Source organism: Aythya ferina, assembly GCF_964211825.1.
Source record: "Aythya ferina genome assembly, chromosome: 10".
NCBI lineage: Eukaryota > Metazoa > Chordata > Aves > Anseriformes > Anatidae > Aythya > Aythya ferina.
In genome coordinates, this window is record NC_140306.1 from 11,694,346 (window position 1) to 11,714,045 (window position 19,700).

Sequence of the window (19,700 nt, forward strand, 5' to 3'; positions counted from 1 at the left end):
CACAAGGGAAGAAGCGTGTAGCCTGCAGTGGAGGGGAGGGGGTGTTCAGGTCTGAAATTCTTGTTTTAGGAATAAAAGATTTGTAGGAAGAAGTAATATTTTTATTTGACCACCTCATACAATTGGAAAAATGATGAATGTTTTGAGAATGTAAGTGCAGCTTCAGGTTGGAATTAACAGCTTCTTTTTCTGATAGTCTGCTACTTCAGACCCAAAGAAAGGCAAGTGTGCTTGAAAGCTTATCTACCCCCCACCTGTATCAGCCGCTTCAGTAAAAGACATTATTCGGTTTTAAATTTAAGCCAATGCTTACCAAGCAGTGATACTACCATTATGGGTTCACAAGCTGCTTTGACGCAGTTTGGTGGTGCGGGGAGAAAGATGGGAAAAAAACAAAGGGAAAAAAATCCAGAACCTTTTGGTTAAAAGTCTAGGAGCAGATATTCAGGCAGTGAATGTTGTTGAGGCATCTGAATGCCTCTGCCTACAGCTTTGACCCTGCTGCAAGTGGAGCTAGTGGGGCTGCTGTTATCTCCAAGCGAAGAAGGGGCTGCAGGCATCTCCATCCTGCATGTGCACAGGGTCTGGGGCGCAGCAAGGTGCTGCCAGTGTACATTGCAAAGCCATTTCGGGGCTGGTTATGGCTGAGCGAGTAAACCCATTTCAAACAAAACAAAAATCAAATTTTAGTTTCAGGGTGATATGATGAGCTGAGATTGTTTGGCATTAACATAAAGGCATACGTATGTAACAACGATATTATCAAGAAATGCTAGGGGTTTGAATCTGTGTATGCACTCCTGTTTGAGGAATAGGTGTCCAGGGAAAGAGAGTAGCTTAATAAGCCTGCAACACTTGGAGTCGTCATTTAAACAGAATAAAGGGATTGTTCAAAGTCAGATATGATTTTTGACCATTCTAAGTTACTTTAAAATGTTCTGTGTTTAACTAAAAATTGCTCTCGAGATAGGAGGAGCAGCAACTTCTGCCACCAAAAGAAAAAAATCACAGGAAGGTTTAAGTAATACCCGCTTATTTCTTTTGATAAGTAAATAAATGCTCTTGCTGTGGCTATGAGGTAGAGTAACTGCAGACATTAGGTATACAAGGATATTCACACCTACCGGATTAGGCTCACTTGACTGCACCTTATACTTTGTAATGCCTGAGGGAGGGTTGTTTATCTTGCCTTACCCGCCAACCTTGCTGCTTCATGTTCCTGATAGCTTAATTAAGAATCCAGGCTTGGAATGGTTCTTCCCACTGGGTTACAAACCTTGAAATTAAAATTGGATACAATGGTCACAAGGCTTTTAGTTTAACAAATCAATGTGTATGTAAAGGTGAATATTTAAAAGGCTGTATTTAGAAACTCTGAGAAATTGTCATTTCTTTTAAAGTGTAGCTATTGGAGTGCGGTTCTGGAACTACGAGACAGAAATGTTTATGTTGGAGATAATGTACTTAGCTGTAGGATAAGTAATGGAATAAACTTTGTGAGCATAGGTACTTAAGTGACTTTCATGGAAAGGTTTCAAAGCAGAAAAGAGATCTTTATTAACTGATCTTTGCAGCGTGTTCAGATGCAGGGTTTAGTCTCTCTGTATTAAATGAAAGGAGGTGAAATAAGAAATGTATTAATTCATAGTCTTCTATAGTTTTGGACACTAATTGCCTTAAATTCAGCAGTTTGGATGACTAATCTAGAGTTTTTTTGTTCATTTGGGGATAAATGGTTTTCCAAGGGCAGGGTGATAAAAGTCACCAGTGTATCTCAGGTACAATTTTTCTTGTGAGGTTGTAGATTGATAGTGCCCTATTTCTTTTGCAGGTCATGGATGATTACAGCGTGATTGGTCGTTCATTGTTTAAAAAGGAAACGAACATCCAGATTTTCGTGGGCCTAAAAGTCAAACTATCTACAGGAGAAGATGGAGTAATAGACAGTGGTTTTGGACAAAGTGGCAAATTTAAAATCCGAATTCCAGGTGGGTGCTCAACAGCTGACGTATTCTAACCTGTGTTAAGTATAGGAGATCTTTCTATATTGCCAGTCTAAATGTCTCCAAAAATTTCCTGAAGTTTGTGGCACCAGATCCAAACAAGTTGGACCAATTTGGTGGATTTTACTTCTAAGTAAATGATGGTAATTGACTTGCATTATGAGACTTAATGGCCTGAAACCACATCCCCTGTGTTTGAGCAGACTGAGGTCTCAAAATGACTTTTTAAGTGTCAGTACCATAGAAATCATGCACTGCCCAGAAAGGGTTCTCTTCTCAATGTATCTATGGTTTTCTCCAGAACCCTTCTGATTAGAGGAAAACAAACCTGCAATCATTTTTACCTGTAGCTACTTATGAAGCAGCAAATACTGGATGCAAGTTCCTTAACTTTTCTCTGTTCTGCATGTTACAACCTATATTGACTTCAAGCAAAAACTGTAAGTGCTTTGATAAATGAGTTCTTAGAGATATTGAGAGGGTTTTTCATTGCTTCTCATCTGGTTTTATGATACTATATAGTACTGTATTTTTCATCCTTGGTGAGTTACAGCAAGGATTTATGCCTCCGTAGCTTAGAGCATGGGGAATGATGGGTGCTAGAGTTTATAAGTGTCATTACTATTGCTTTTTTTTTTTAAAGTAGAAAAGTAGTTCAGAGCCTTTTCAACAGGCTATAATAGGTGCTGCATTTAGCTCAAATCCATGGGCTGAGATTTTAAAGATACTAGTAGTACTTTGTTTCTCTAGTGTTTTCAGCCCATTTGTCACTAGTTAATACTCAGCCCTTTTTAGGGAGATGAGCAAGATGATTCTATTGTACAAGTGGAAAAAAAGTTGTGATGTTTTATGACATGAAAAAGTCACATAAGAAGTCATCTGCAGAGTAAACTGCAACTTACTGATTTCTTGCCAGAGATTGACTATTTTTAACTATTTTCAGTTTAACATGATGCACATGCACTAATCTTGACCCCCAGCAAATATCCTTTCGTTTGCCTTGGAACACTTCTGATAAGGCAAAAAAGACTCCCATTTTCTATCCTATCTCTAATTCCAATTTTATCACCAAATGCTAGACTTCGCAAATAGCAATCATGGTGCATATTTAAAGATGTTACGCGTGGTGTATATATGCCTTGAGTTTTCTATTCTAGAAAAGCTTTTATGCATTCACTGAAACGGATGCTTTCAGGTAGGTGGTGAAATGATGTGTAGATGACCTTAACACTGAAAAGGGTTCAAGTTGAAAACTGAGATGAAAGCTTGCTTAAAAATGTAGTGGTTTTGGTAGCTTTTCCCCCTAAAGGCATAAATATGATGAAAGGGAAGAATAACAGGGGGATGCCATTTACGTTGGCATTTCTACATATTGGATGGAGGAAACTGTTCTTCATGAGACAAGAGAAGCCTGAGTCTGTTCATCTTTCTGGATAGTAAGCAGGAGCTATGGTTGTGAATCAACATTCATGTTAAGAAAATCATCCACAGATTTAGAAAGTTACCTTTTGCTGTGCATATTGAGTTAATGTAGGAAGATATGATACCTTTCACCAAGGTGTTCATAACCTAATCTTGGTTATACTTTTCTGATGTTTAACAGTAGACCATGAAACAGAGGGCTCTTTATTGTTCTTTCAATAAGAATATGTGAGCAAAATAGTAGCATTTAACACCTCTAAACAGGCAGAATAATACAATTTAGCTTGCTTTTCTTTAGCCTGGGTCAAATATGGATACTGTTGATATTTGGAAAGAGGAGGCAATAAGCGAAATCAGCTCAACCTAAGAGTATCTCACAAAGTGTGGCTACCACAGGAGAAAACAAAGAATTTGGAGGGGTCTAAACTGTTTCTTTAAGAGTTGCAGAGATGTGTGTGTAGGGGGAGGGCTATTGCAGTGATGCTGTTTAAGTCAACTGCAGTTCACATTCCATTGTTAGGTCAGTGTTGCTTTTTTAATGTGTCTGCATCCTGTTTGTGGGTTTTCTAGTCCTTTATTAAATTTAAATGGTCCAATTCTTCTCTCCCTTCTCCCCCATTCTTCAGCCATGCCTCCACTCATATAGTCTGTTACAGTTATATTTTTCAAAGAGCTCCTTTTAATTTTTCTGAAGTCATTTCTCCGTGATTCCTTCACAAATGCATCAGGGAGTGGGAGGGAAGGGAAGGAAACGTGCAAGTTGGAAACTGCCTTGAATTGCCTCAGCCTGGCAGTCGGTCAGTCTTGTCTTTAAAACCAGTCTTAACCTCTGGAATTGAATAACTTGTTCAAGGAGTTAACCTTGTGATAGCTGAGGGCTGCCTTTAGAAACAAACCTCTACAAAGCAATAAAAATTGAGTAGATGTATCAGAAACCTGTATCCTGATGGCTTGGGGTAAAAGCAAAGCATGGCACCTTGCAGTGCACTGCATGGGCTGCTCTGGACCTGCTGGTGCCCACGGCCACTAGCACCGTGTCTGCTCATGTAGGGAAGCGTTGGGCTCTTCAAATGTTGTTTCTCGTCACTTGGAAATGGCTCGCGTTCACCTATAGATCACAGCTTGGGAATGTTGTGTTACATTGTCCATGGGCTGAAACTTGGCAGACCTCGCAGCTGGGAATGGCAGAACGTTGATCTGTTTCTTATTCTGGCACCACTTGTGCGTAGCAATAATTAAGATACTTCTATCTGCTTTTCTGTAAAATGGGGATAATTATTATCTATTCTATTAGGAAAAAAATATGAAATCTGATTAAGATTTATTCCAGAATTGAAGCATTAATATTTCTTGAAAAGGCTTAATTATCTTACTTTAGAGCACAGAAAGCACATCTAGAGTACAGTGTTTGCAATTGGAAGTTCCTCAGTCGCTGAAAGATGTCAGCAGTTTGGAAGAAATTCAGGGAAGAACAGCAAGAATGCTGAAGAGGCTGAAGGAATTGATTTATGAGGGAAAGAAGATGAAAAGAAATGCATGAAACTTGGCTAAATGATGTCTAAGTGGGAGATATGATTATCTGCAAGTATTTGAAGAACTTAATGAAGAAGAATCCCTTAGGGTGGTCCAAGGAGGCAGAAGTAAAGCAAATAACATGAAATAAAGCAAAGCGAGGAGTAACTTGACTATTGAGAGAGATTAGTTGGCAGCTATTTCTTATACTGCCAAATCATCTTGGTAGGAGAAGGTGATGTAGTTACATTTGGAGAATACACATGTGTAGATAAACCTAGCTGTTTGCTAGTGCCTGTTCCAGGTTAAAACAGACAAACAACAAGATGGTGGGAAGTAGCAGGACAATGAATTTTTCATCTAGTTTCTGTTTTTATCGTTGAGCACACTACTGTTGCCTGAATGACAAGATATAACCTACTTTCTGGACTGCAGTGGCATCTAGTTGGTTGGCTTGTGGGTGTTTTGGCTCTTGTGGTTTATTTCTTGTTTGTTTTCTTATGATCTTGTTATTTTATCATCCCCCACATTTGATGGCAGACCCCCCTGTTCTGGAGGGGTTGGTTGTAGAGCTATTTGTGTTTTAACTGTAAAAAGTTTCTAGGTGTGTTAATCAGTAAGGTGACGATCACACAACCAGTCTTGAAAGTAATCAAGTACCTAAAGAAGAGGAGACTTCTTTAGAGGGAAAGGATTTTTAATCTCGTGAGAGAGTTTTGTCTAGTTTAACAAGCTGCTTAAAAAGAAGCTGCTTAAAAAGAGGAATTTAAAAGCAAGTTTAAAGTACTGTGCTTTGTAAGTGAAGGTAGAAAGTGTGTGTGTGTGAACGTATGAGTGAGCTATTGATGAGGTGCTTCTTGCTGAGGTGGGTGATGTGTGGCAGCTGTTTTATTTGTTAGGGGGAACACTTATATAGTCAGGGTAAATGAGTGAAAAGTGTTGTTCACTTTTGACATCAAGAACAAGTTTGGGGAGGCAGGAACTATGTGTTTAAATGCCTTATTCTAAGGAATACAAAAAGCTAACAATGACAGTCTTTGGAAAATGCGTATTTCAACGTACATTGCACCTAGGAATGTCATGCCAGTTGGTAAGAAATTCAGAGGAAAGTTCAGTGAATCGTTTGAATAACTTATTGCTAATTGTGGATTTTGTTTAACTGTCTCTCACCCAGGAACTGACCCTGTAAAGCTCTACTTGGTTTGCAAAATCATAATGCGGTTTGATAAGTCTCATGACACCTTTTAAGAGATTGTCTCTAGATATGCCCATTTTGTTGGTTCTGACACGTTGTGTTTGTCTTGCTTAATTATTGTGAAATACAGTGACTTCTTGAATCTAATTGGAACATACGTGATAACTGTGGCATAGTTCACTTTCCTTTCTGTCTCTCTTTACTGTCTAGTTGCTACTAAAGCGTTCATCTTCTCTGATGCACTGCAGTGTGTTTGACTACAGTTCTTCTCTCTTTGACTCAATACAGTAAAAAGGACTCTACATGAGATGAATTAAAAGCCACGTTATTTCTTAATGCAAGAGAAGCAGTGCATATCTAAGAAATTCCTAACAGCTGAACACACTTCTGAATTGAGCAAATTTCAGTATAATAAAATGCGTACTCTTCATAAGAAGAGATACAAATGAGAAAATGAGAATACAAGCTTTTTTATTTTGGTGTTCTTTGTACCTGTACCTGATAATGGTAGTTTTAAACCTCTTATAACAGGTAAAGACAAACTTATTTGTGATCATGCCTTTTGTTACCAGTAACTTTTTCTGCCTTTCATTTTTAAATGTTATAGTATATGAGAGCAAGTTGGTTTTCAGTGTTTCTACTGCTTGCCTTGATAGAAGAGTTGAATGTACCTGAAAATCCTCTCTGAAGTGATAGTATGGATGCGCTCCTTGGTTCAGGAGACACAATGGCTCTGGGATCCTGCAGTGTTGGTATAAGATGACAAAAAGTGGTAAGAACTAACCAGTGCACTTTATTGTTGAGAATCACTCATGCTCTTATATGCGAAAGTAAGGGTAGAAATGCTAAATATGTTTCCTCCTTAGCATATAGTGGAGAATGGTATGCCTTTGTAGTTTGGTGTTTTTATATTTTGCTGCATACTTCGTCTGTTGGATAAAATCCCACTCTGGCTTACTACGTAGTTAAAGCCAACTGGAAAGTCTTGATATAAGAACAGTAGGTGAACAGCAGCGCTCCTCTGCATTATTTCGATTCCTGTTAAAAAGTGTGGGTTTAGAAGTTGGACTGAAGTCAGTTATTTTTTCATATTCCACTTAAGCAAGGCAATCAGGTAGAGGCTAAATAATATTGGGGAAATTGGAATTATGCAAAGATGGAAAAAATACAATAGGAAAATGCATAGCACTTGATTTCCCATAATTTCATCTAAATTTTGTTGTGCTTTTATTTTTTTATTGAGGTGATGTCTTGCTTTCTTCAGGTAGCTCTCAGCACACCAATGCAGCTGGCACTTGTGGAGCATTAGTTCCAGTTTCTTTTAAACAGCTGTTGGGGAGGAGTATTAAATAGTCAGCTGTAAATAAATGTCATATTCCCAGCTTTGTAATTTGGAGGGCAGTCCTTACTGACATCAGGGGGAACGGGGCAGGCTAAACCTTCCAATTGTACTGAAAATAATTAAACATCCTGTCACTAAGCAGCATACTTCTTGTGGGAGATCTTGACATTTGGAATTCTTTGCTTGTGTTGCATTAAAATAGGATAATCTTCTCTTAGGCCAAATGAAATTTAGGCACATTTAATGTCCATGTTTGCCCAGCCTGGCTCCTCTTTTAATAAAAGAAAATAAAAAAATTGTTGGCTGCAAGGGTCTGGTGGGTTGCCATCCCTGTCAGTATCAGGTGAGGCTGAGCAGGATTTCAGTCAAGAGGAAAAACAAAAGCCCAAGGGCAGAGAAATCTGTGTAGCTGTGTTTTATTTAAAAGCTGGAGATTAGCTCTGCTTGTTCTTTCACAGTCTCTCTTCCCGTACCCTCTAAAACAAACAAAACCTAAAATCCTTGAGGGGTACTTCAAGCATAAATCTCCTTCTTTCCTTTCTGTGGAAGTTGGCTAGTGCAGCATGGACAGAGGCTGCGAGAGGCTTGCTGCCAGGGAAGCATCACTTCCCTCTATGATCCTCTCTTGAGCGGATTAAACTGTAGCAATGTAAAAGTCTTGGTGACCACATAGGAACTGGGAGTTTGTGTTGTGTTTATATAAAAAAAAAGGTTGGCTTGATGGAATGAAACCTACCTTTTAAGTGGTGACATCCTGCAAAGCCCGTATTGACCTTTGGAGCCGAATATCCAGATTTATTGACCTTTGAGTGTTTTGTGCCGAATCAAAGTCAAGATTTGCACGCATTCCTTCTGAATGAAAACAGAAGTCAAGGAAGTGTTAATTTATTAACTGGCTGCCTTCCTCATTGATGTAATATCAGGAGATCTTGGTCTTGGCTGTAATGACTGAATTTTAGGACCATGTCTCTCATCGTAGAGCTTTAAAAGGTGATGTGTTGATTGTAATATCGGGTTGTAGTGTAGTTGGTAATCTATACTAGTATAGATAGGGCACCCAGGGGAGATTAAGACTCATCTTTGAATATCAAATTGCTGGCAGAGTGTTTATTTATCAGGTTGCTCTTCTGGGATCATGCAGACGCTGGTGATGGAGGTATCAGGTACCTGGTGAAATAGCATGAGTGCTTCTGGGGAAGAAAAAGGTCCAACTCCTGTGTAAGCCATTGTGCTGGGTATGGTGTACGCTACACAACTGTAATATATTTTCCTATCAAATAATTCTACCACCTGTTTCAAGCTGTGGTGTGCAAGGTAGAGGAGATTAGTTTCTGACTTGTGGATGCTCTGGTGCTGTTACTGGAAAAATTCAGTCCAGCTCTGTGCTCAAGGTTGCCCTCTGCAGATGGAGGCTGTAGAAATTTAGCTGCCAAAAATCTTTTCTAAGGGCATGCTCACTGATGTTTTCCTCTATTTTTTTCCTCCTTAAGAATAGCATAGACAGATATAATATCCTAAAATGAAATTTCAGGTCCCTGTTGCAAAGTAGAAAGATGCTACAGTTAGAATTTGTTTATCTTAATTTGAGGATAAAATGTAGATCAGATAATGCGGTCAGAGCTTGGGAGACAATTGTGGGTTTTTACAAGCATTTTGAAACTGAGCAGTTGTTATTTCAGTTGGCAATGACATTGGTAGTCAGCTGTCCAAAGTACTCATAATGGTAAGCCCGCAAAGAATGACTTAAAAAAAGAAGGAAAGAAAGAAAAAATTAGGTAAAGATTGACCCAAGTTTATCTAAGAAAAGAAACATATATAAGTATAAGATTCTCCTAAGCCACAATAGCTAGATACATAACTTAAACTGAGATTTGCACTCAGTTGCATGTTTTTTAGGATCTGGGATTTCAAAAGAAGTACACTTATCTGGAGATTTGTGGTAAAACTGAGAGCTGGTAATGCTGCTGCTTATAATAACCCTACTTCTGTGGAAGGTCTCCTGTGGTCACAAGTCTACCCGCTTAATCCAGGCTTTGTTATTTTGGGGGAAAGTAGCTATTGTGAAAAGTTGCACTCCCTAAGAGAAAAGAAGTGCCTTGCATATTTAGGCCTGCTGCTTTGCTGATCTTTGAGTAATTACAACTACTACTACAAGCTACTTGGACCCTGTTGCGTAGTGTAGATCGTTGGCAGGCTGCTGAGCTCATGTTTGCCACCATATCACCACTAACCTAACCGGTGACCTTTCCCAAATTATCTAATATTGTTCTGCTTCATATTGCTGCTGTATAAACTACTACTATCAAACTATCGTACTCTCATGAGCCTTGCCTAGAGTGCTGAGGAAATTCTCTATTAAATGGAGGGGGTTTGGCTTTTTTTTTTTTTGCTATGGGTTACCTTTTTCAAGGAAAAAAGGGGGGGGGGAGAGAGAACATGTTTCAGGGTGGCAAAATTAAATATTCAAAATCAGAAAATGAACAGGTTTATTTCCCCTGTAAAAGAAATCCTGGCCTATTTGGCTTGTGTAATAGTTGCAAAGTTCCATAAATGGATAACTACAAAATAAAACTATATTCAAGTTTGAAAACTTTTGCTGCATTGCTGTTTAAGGTACGGTACGCCTTAAGTGGAGAAGCCTTGCTAAAGTAACTACAGACCAAATATCCTGTTCTTATAGATCAAATTCTGCACTTAATTTTGACCTGGCTGGGTTTATGCTGCCGAAATTGCAAACAGTTTGTATTAGAACATGGCGTGGAACGTGATCACTCTTATTTCATGAAATACTACAGACGGTTGGTTGTGTACTAGGCACATAAGCAAGATGCATGTGCTACCTTCTGTTTGTGTTTTTGTTGTCATTTCTAGGTGTTTCATTTTGCAAATTCAATACTCTTTTACTACAATCTCAAGTGCAAAAATATTTTTTTCCTTAGGAATATAGCTAACTTTTTATTATGTGTCTGTACAACTTAGCTAGGCAACCTTGGAGCACCAAAAAATTAAAAATAAAAAGCAATCCTGTAATGTCTTATCTCCTACAGCAAATGAGAGGATCCATTTTATTGTTTAATTCTCATCTAGTTCAACATAAGGACCCTAATACTTCCCACTACAGGTTTGGGATGCTTCAGTGTGTACCTTGGAAAAAGTGCTGAAGGAACCGGGCACAGTTTCTTCAGAAGTGTAGCTAAACATGCGTATCTGTGAAAAGTGAAATTGGCATTTCTATTAATTTTGATGGAAGTGCACTGCCACTCGGTGAAGTGTTGTCCTTTTGTGAGAGAAAACCTCTTTTCTTGCTCAGTGGATGTCAGTACAGCTAAATGTGAGGGATTCAGAGAATCCCTCTGGATTCAGTTACAAGACTAGTGTCCAGACAGAGGACTGCCAAAAAAACAAGACTTTAAGTGGTTGTTAAACATATCAGATAACATGCGTAGGATTTGAATATTTTGCAATTGCTGTCTCTACTTCTTTAGATGTCTAACATGAAGTTTTATTTTGAAGGGTTGTGTGTCCTAGTTGAGAGATGACTGTGCAGCACTCCATGCCTAGGCAGAGCATGGGATTTTGTGGCAAGCTGTTCATAAGGAACTCATTCCGTGCTACCTCAATTGGCTGAGTTTCCCTGAGACCTTCCTGCGTGCTTACTCAAAGTAAGGAAGTGGAATCCATGAGATCTAGATTGCAATCCCAAGTCTGTAGTTTGTTTATATATGACCAAAGAGGGAATTATTTCCCTCATCTGCTTTCTTGTGTGCAAGATGGGATGCTACCATCTCTGGGCGTTACAGTCCTCACTCGTGGCTTTGCAGTATTTGGGTGGAAAATACTTATATTCCCAATGTTTACATAATTTAACTTTGATCCTGTTAAATATCTCCACAAGGATAGATCACGCATTCAGATTGCTGTCTTACAATGAAATTTCTCTCCTGTTCTGTAAAGTGTTTGTGCTTATTTACTTGATTTTGATCGTTCATCCCTTGGGCCTTTCACCTTCCCTTTCCACCAGTGTTTGTTCTGATATCTTTTTGAAGTCTGAGTAAAAACATGCACCATGAGGGCTTCCTGGAGGCGCAGAGCTTTGTGGTTTGCAGATTGCAGGCTATTTGAAGTATCGACTTGGAACAGTGGCCAGTGCTTAGTGGATTTGAGAACTGGCATGTGACAAGGATGCTAACCTTGAGAGGCTGATCTGTGTTTTGAGTTTGGGGACAAGAAATAGCTTTTCTTAATAGCGTGCATTGATTTCAAGGAAGTCTGTGTAAAGCAGTCTTTGGTTTGTGTTTTCACAAAGGGTTTTCAGTGTTTAATAAAGAGTAGGAAATAACTGGAGCTTCAATAGACCTGCTTTGATAGGGGGTCTGCTGTAACATGATTTTGTGTAATATTGTGCATAAGCGACAAAAGCATTTCCTGCTTCCAGCTACAGTATTATTCTGTTTTTTAAAAAGCCGAAGAAAGTCCTTAATAGCTGGAGTAAAAGGTATATGTAAAGTAGAAAAAAACGTCATCCTGCCTAGAAAAGATTTTCTCTTAATATCTGAGGTTGTAACTTCAATAACAAAAATTCCATGTTGCATATATTTGAGCTGGGGGTTTTATCACTTTTTTTTTTTTTAAACCTCTGAGCCCTCAAATCACCCCACCTCTTTCCCGCTTGTCTTCCCACCTCTTCCAGGTTAGAAAATTAAGATAGTTTGCTAATTCAAAGAACCTTTTCTTCTCTGTTATAGCTGATAAGCTTCCCAGTTTCATTTTTCTGATGTTACCCTAATCTCTGTACTTGCTCTCTCTTCCACTCAGTTCCTTCGTTTGGCCACTTACCTCTTCTTACTCCCGCGGTCCCTTCCTGTGCCAACCATCCTTGTCCACACAACGCAGAGCAGCCTCAGCTGCTCTTTGTTTTTATGAAGTAAATATATTAACAACTACAGAACCCTGAACCAAGAAAATGGACCTGTGCCATCCCCTCAATTACTTTGCAGTTTCATCCAAAATTGTCTGTCTTTGTATATAAATGAAGAACGTTGTTTGTATGGTGCAGTCTTCTACTTGCACCTAAGGATTTCTAATTTAATACTTGGCTTTGCTGCCAGCTATATATTTACTTCTGAATGCATTTGTTTACTTTCTCAGTTTTCAGTCTGAAATAAGAATAACATTCCTTTTTTCTCTTTTGACCAGTTAATGTATGGATGTGTTAGGCTAGGGACTGTTTGTCTGTATAATCCTAAAGTATCAGCTCATCAGGATTGGTATTATAATATGAATGCAATGTGAAGAATATGCATTTGTTTTTCCGATTGCTATGAATTATCTTTTCATGCAAGCATAATGGTAATGTGGACTACGCCAAGTGGTGTGTGCCATGTAGCACAACTAGCACGAGAGAAAGAAGACGTTTTCAAGGACTGAAAATGTGCTAAAGAATGAAAGTTCCTGCTGACAGAAGCAGGCTGTATATCACGAACTGGGGATTTTCTTTTCATGGCTCATTACAATTGACTGTTCTCACAAGTACCTCCTGAGAAGATGTACGGAGATTATAGTCCCTGTGGACTTTGTGTGGAAACTGATGCCTCGTTCCCCGGTCCCTGACTTTTTTCCATGGTTTTTCTTGATGTTTTCCTTGTTATGCTCTAAGTAAATATTTTGAGGACATAATGTAATTGGTTTTAGTTGTGTGGTGTTTTTTTTTTTTTTTTTTTTTTTTCTTTTTCTGTCTTGGAAGTTGTGCACATTCAGAGCAGGACTGAAATTCTGCTTGATGGAAAGAAAGGTATTAACAACTGTTACTCCGTGGCTGTTCAGAGAGACAAAAGTTTATAAATCAAGCAAAAATAAATAAATAAATAAATAGGCCCACCAGAAAGGCAAATTCATTTATTTCCTGATTTGTTAACGAACTCACATTAATTAAATAAGGCGTTTCTAAGGGGTATGCATAAGGGAAAGCTGCCTTTATGGCAAAGACCAATTTTAAATAGGCACAGCTCTTCTCAGCTCTGCTTTCTGTCCTTCAGCACACGTATTCCACGCTCTGGATCTTGGCTGTGTGCACTTGTGAGACTGAAAACAGTGTTATGAGACCTGTTTTTGAACAAGGCATTGAGTGACCACAGTGTGCTAGTGCAGCCTTATCGTAAAAGGGTAGTTTTAGGAGTGTTTTAGCTGCATTTTAGCTGCATCTTTGGATTTTTGCCTGGGTAAAGCTGTACAGATGGTGCATTTGCTGGTGCAGAAGATGCAGCATGGCCTTGGCAAAACTAAACTCCTTCAGTAAATTATTGGTGTTTTTATTTGTTACTTTAAGTGAAATTCAAGCTTGGGTTTAATGATTCCGCCTGTCTTTCTGATTCTCTTTTCCTTTAAAAATTTTTTTTGAATATTTTAGGAACCTTTTTCCATTGACTCAGCCATGATGAAGGTCAGATAGAAATAAGTTTTTGGAGAGAATACTAAGATATTTATATGTTTTAATACTTGCCAGTTCAATCCTTTGAAAAAGCAAATGAATTTCTCACACCTGTGAAAATAGAATACCTTGACTATTTCTATTCACTTGATCATCATGAATTTCACTAGTACTTGCTCTTAAATATATGATTAGGTTTCAGAGTAAACATGCAGGAACAAAAGCAAGAGTGATTCTCATTTAGAACTTGTTTCTTAAAAGTTCAGGGGGAAAAATCCATTTTATTTGACATTTGGAAAAAATTTTCAGGTAGATTAACAACAGATTTTAAGTGTCTTTAATAAAGCTCAAAAATCTTAAATAATATTGGTATTCATAAGGAGTTTATGCTATTGACTTTTCTGTTTTGCAAATGAATTTGGTTGAATAACTTTCTCTAATTTTTATGAGGAAAGGAGGAATGTGTAACATACGCAAATGATGACTTCTAGGATGTGGTTAAAGAGACAATTTGTAAGCTTGTGGGGGGGGAAGGGTCTGCATTCAGAATCTGAAATTTTCTGTTTTTGCTTGCTGATGGTTGGGAATCTCCTGTTCGAGACATCTTTGACTCTCTGTACCTTAAGCTTTTATGCATATATTATGTAGATGTGATTTTGACTTCAGGACACATATACATATGAATTATACATAGAGTAAGTGGAAGCATGTTATGTATTCCCTACTGCTTTCACTGAACCAGGTAGTTAAAAGTGTTTTGAGATGGAAAAGGAGAAGATCAGCTGTAAGCAAACTGAAGTCGGGTATTTCAGTCCACCCCTGTTGATTATTTCTAATTGAAATTGTCTGAGCCAGTCTTAATACAATTTAGTTATCGCCAGCCAGAAGGATTTTATTTATGGAACGGGGCCTGTTGGAACTTCCTCCGACCCCGGCGAAGCTGTGAACGGGAGAGGGCTGATCAAGCAGGCATGCCTGGCTAGCGTATGCATTTCTTTAATAAGGCAGGGATTGATGTCTTTTGCAGTTCAGGGGTTAGGTAAACAGCAGTCCCTCAGTTCAAGGCTCTCCATGTTCAGTTGTTTGTTTATACGGATCTCAGAAGGTTAGGTTAGCCTTCTTGATATCTCAGGGGAGCTTTCTTGACCATGGTATAACCTCATCTGCTCCAGAGTTGTACAGGAGGTGTTGCATCCCTTTTTAGGCAAGGTATGGGCTGAATGGAGCATCTGTATCTGGTACCTGGTCTCTGGGAAAGGTGGATGTAATCAGACGGGATGGAACACTGTGAGTCTGTCTTCAGTGATTCATAAATACTTTGCACATGTAGTATATGCAACTAATTAATGTGCTTACATACTCAGGCTTGACTTTTGCACACAGAGATGAGTAGGACGTGTAACTCAGGTTCTTACCGAATTGCAGTTTTGAAAATCAGTACATGACTAATTTCACCAGAACTTTGAGGTGAATTCTAACTAATTTGTGCTGCTTTTGACTTGGCAGTGGTGGTCCATTAAATCAAATAGGATAAATCCTAAATAAATAAGTAACCATGTTATTTTTTTTATTTAGAAGTTAGTGATGGTTACATGTTGAACAATGCTGTGAGTTAATGTTTGTCTGATGGAGTCCATTTCAGTGGATATTGCATCTCAGCCTTCCTCTTCCACAGACACTGGTGATGGTTGCAGGAGAAGTGAGAAGGGAACAGTGCAGATTGATCTGGGTTCTGATGTGTAGAGCTGTTCTGGAATTTGAGAATGACTTTGCTCAGGGTCAGAGGTATTCTTTGTCATATATGTGACTGGCTGCTTTTAAAATGTGACATGTAATGAAGTTGTCTTAAATCCCCGAATTTGTTGTCTTTGCTGATTTGGTGTCTGGCAGTTTGTACTTCATTTTTTCTGCAGCACTTCCAGTCTAGCCATGAAGGACCCAAATGGGCACCAATAAACTAGCCTCAGTGCTTTTAAATGATTCTTGCATGCGGATTGGGAAAACTGAGGCACAAATGTGTGCAGTGAGTTGCCACTGAATATTTCTGAGATTTGTACTGGCCATTCCCATCTTGTAATCCCCAGAGTCGTGCTGGTGGACCTGCAGTGTTACTTTTCTTAGGAGAGGTTTGTACCAGTCCTAGAGCTTCTCCGGAAACTTGAACTTTGTCCAGTGATCTCAAATAGGAAGGCACTACTAAAGTATCCTGTCATGTAAAAATCCATATGGGTGGCATTCTGGCTTAAAGGTGATGTGTTTAGGGTAGGAGGGGGAGGCCATTTCCACACTGGCTGAGATTTTCAAAGCGCCAAAATATGAACGTCTTGTCACTTTTAAATAATGTGTGGGGTCTGACTTAAACATTGGGTTTCGTATTTAATCAGTATTAATATGATAACAGGAATGTGACAACTGAAGCGAACACAAAGAGATTATCTTCTTAGCCAAATGCATCCATTAGCTAGGAAATATAGGTTTCTATTAAATGAAGCAGACAGATGGGCGATTGGAGGTGACTGAGAACAGGAGGGGGTGGGGGCTAAGAGGTGAAAGTTGAGGTTTAGAAAATCTCTATAAAAATAAAAACAAACCATCCGTCTTGAGGGTTGGCGTTTTACCCTCCCGTTGCACTTTAGGGATGGTGCTCCGATTCCTATCGAGAACATTATGCTGAAACTTAATCTAACAGAGCACTTACTCCTGCCAAACTCTGGCTCAGCGGCTGCTCCGCTCCCCCAGAAAGCAGTGGCCAACGAGGCTTCAAGTGCAGGTCGGTGCTGTGCCACCGTGAGGAACGCTGCTGCCGGGAGATCCCAGGGGAAGGCAGATTGCATCTTCTTGGTCTGGTCTTTTTTTTTTTTTTTCCTTTTTGGTAGAGAAGTAATTTGGGAGAACAAAATTGTGTTACAGTATTTCAAAGCAGTTGTAAAGTAAATTGTGTCTGTGTGCATATATGGATGTGTATGTTATGTGTATGAATCCCCATCTAATAACTGTTGCAACAATGTTTATAACCGATGTTTGAAACCCAGATGATAATACTATAAATAATTTTAGATAATGCAGATAACAAGAAGCATAATTAAAAGAATTTTACAAGATGGGCAATTCGCTAAGATGGATGGAGTTACACAATACATAAAAATCTAACGTAATGCAAACATGACACTGGTGACAGGAAACATCTGGCTTGCCAACCATCCCCTGGACTGTCCACAGCCACATGTCTCCAGCGCCAGCCCGGGGTTGCGTGTGCTCTGTTGCCTACATGAACGTCAGACCTCCGCCTTCAGGGTGGCTGGCTCTGCTCTGCCACAAGGTTGGCGTGGTTTTGTTTGTTTGGTTTATTTTTGTTTGCTTTTTTTTTTTTTTTTTATTGGTTTTGTTTTTGTTTCGAGTCTGCATACATTTTACTTGAGAAAGAAATGAAAGGATACGTTTGGGATGCCTGTGCCTAAGAAGAGTAGAATAACTGGAGAAATTGAAGTTCATTTTTCTGGAAGTTGTTACTAATAAAAGAACCTGGTTATCGTGGAAGCAATTTTGAATGTGTGTGGTGAGGGTCTGGCTGGCTGGAAACGGCCTTTTGTTGGTCACTGGCTCTTATCTTGCATCCTATTTTGATTTAGCTGCCTATGATCAGTCTCCCTTGGATTTTTGAGGAAGATGCCAAGCTGCTTCTGGCCTAGCTTTGTGTGTGATTTCAGATTTGGTGATGGTGAGGAGATTGGAAAGGAAAAAATGTGTGGCAGGAGGGAGAAACAGCATCCTTCTTCTGTCTGAAATTGCCAGGCTTCACACAGAGTTTAACAAATGAATTATGTTCTTAAACAAATTCAGTGTCTTTATCTGCATTACCTCAGCTTATTTTTTTTTCCCTTCTTCAGTGTACAGTCTAAGCATTAACAAAAAATGGGATGTGTGGAAGTCCAAAGTTCCTTGTTCTAGGCACCCTTTCCTTGTTCTTTCACCCTTGTCCTGCGGACCATCTCCCTAAGGCCACATGAGGGGTGCAAACCCTCTGCTCTCACCACCTCTGGACACCAGGTGTGCTTAGAAATGCTGATTTTACAAGCAGATTTCCTTCCTATTTCCCCATGGTATCCCATATTTACGTATTCCAACTTCCCCCGCCACTTCCCCAGCAGGTGATAGTTAGAGGGGAGGAGAAGAAGGTCTCGGAGAGGACCAGGAGATGGCTCCCAGAGAATCCCACTCCCTGCTGAGGCGGAGGCCGTGCTGGAGGCAGCAGGGCCTGAAGGCCTGCGTGCCCCGAGAGCCTCAATGAGGGGGCGTGGGAGGCCCAGGGCCATTTTTCAGGCTGCCGTGTCATCCCCGCTCGGGAACCTGACACACGGGCCTGCTCTCTTGCACGTGTTGTTTTTTAGGAGGGAGGGAGGTGACTGAGCGGCTAGCCCCTTGACAGGGCAGTTTTAAAACATTCATAAAACTTTTATTGGGCTGCCACCCTTCCAGATAAATATATTCTGAGTTTATGGGCTTATTTTAAGGATTGAAGCTTAATAGCAGCTTTGTAGCCCTATCCGTCCCCAAAATAGCCTTTTGGCAAACCCCATCTCAGGAGGCTGCCATGCTTTTCTAGGTCTTTGGAGTTCCTTCATCGCTAAATTATTGCCCTTTTGCCTCCTTCCAGCTCTGTATAACTAAATGGGACCAACTGTTAAATGAGTCTTTTCCCTTCCCCCAGCCTTGCACAGAGCTGAAAGCTGATCTGGTGCACCGTGTTTGGTCATCGTGAAAGGAGAGAGATTGCAGTAGTTATAATTTTATTTCCTTTATTAAATCGGGTTCGTTAGACCTGTTTTATTCCTGTCTTAATGATCAATCTTTCCTTAATGTGGCATGTGATGTGTGGATGTGATTTTAAGATGGCACGGGCTGGTGGCATTTCAGGCATGTGCTGGCACTTTTCAGGCAGTTCCTCAATGTGCTTCCACAAATATAAAAGCTTTACAGTGCGTCTCTGCATTCAGTGGTGAAACCAGTGGGCTTGCAGCCAAGGTTATACAAAGGAATGCTGTATGTAGTGCTCAGAGGAAGATGGAGCTGCAATTTGAACATCCGTGCCTTTTGATTTTACTGCTTTGTGTCCAAAGAGGTTTCATGAATTTCAGTGTGGGCTTTTGTTAAATACTGACCCAAGACTCTGTGTGTGCGTTTTGGCTGCTCTTGGGAGAGCTGCGTATGATCCTCATATTTTCCAGATACCGAAAAGTGGTTTTGTTGGTTTTTTGTTTGTTTAGCACCTGACACAGTATTCCATGTTCCTGGCTCTTTTCATCCCAGTGCAGTTGCTCATTTCCCCTGTTTTCTTACCAGGCATGCTTATAATACTTAGAAGGAAAGTGTAGTGTGTTTTTTATTTGCCCAGCTGTGCATTATGACATTACTTTTGACCACTCATTTCCCAAACAGCAGACTTATGACATATGGGCTTGTACATGGCAACTTCTGTCTTACCCAGGTTTTTCAGGGGCTGAGGCTCTTTCTGAGCAGTGCACAGTACAGGAACGACTTTCCCAGTATGTGTGAGTGCTGGCCTTGTGGATGTACTCAGGAGAAAATATGGTAGGAAATAAAGCTTTGGAGATTCTTGGGAAGAAAGACTAAACTGTATAAGTGACTAAGATGAAACAGATCTTCAGTAAAACATAAGAGAGTAGAATAAGCTAATTCCTTTAACAGGGTCATTTGGTCCTAACAGATTTTAAAAACAACCAAGCCTGTTTTTCTTTATTTTGGGTGAGGTTCACGAGTCTTTCATAGTCTGGGAACTCC

At 39.7% G+C, this 19,700-nt stretch overlaps 1 protein-coding gene across 4 annotated transcripts in view; it reads left to right on the forward strand.

Moving 5' to 3' along the window:
• The window catches only part of EEFSEC (eukaryotic elongation factor, selenocysteine-tRNA specific), a 162,339-nt gene that overhangs the window by 119,736 nt on the left and 22,903 nt on the right, over nt 1–19,700 (forward strand). For all 4 annotated transcript variants that reach the window (XM_084531159.1, XM_084531161.1, XM_084531160.1 and 1 more), the window contains one exon: nt 1,832–1,988. In XM_084531159.1, the coding sequence (XP_084387285.1) occupies nt 1,832–1,988 (157 nt within the window). The remainder of the gene's footprint in view (nt 1–1,831; nt 1,989–19,700) is intronic.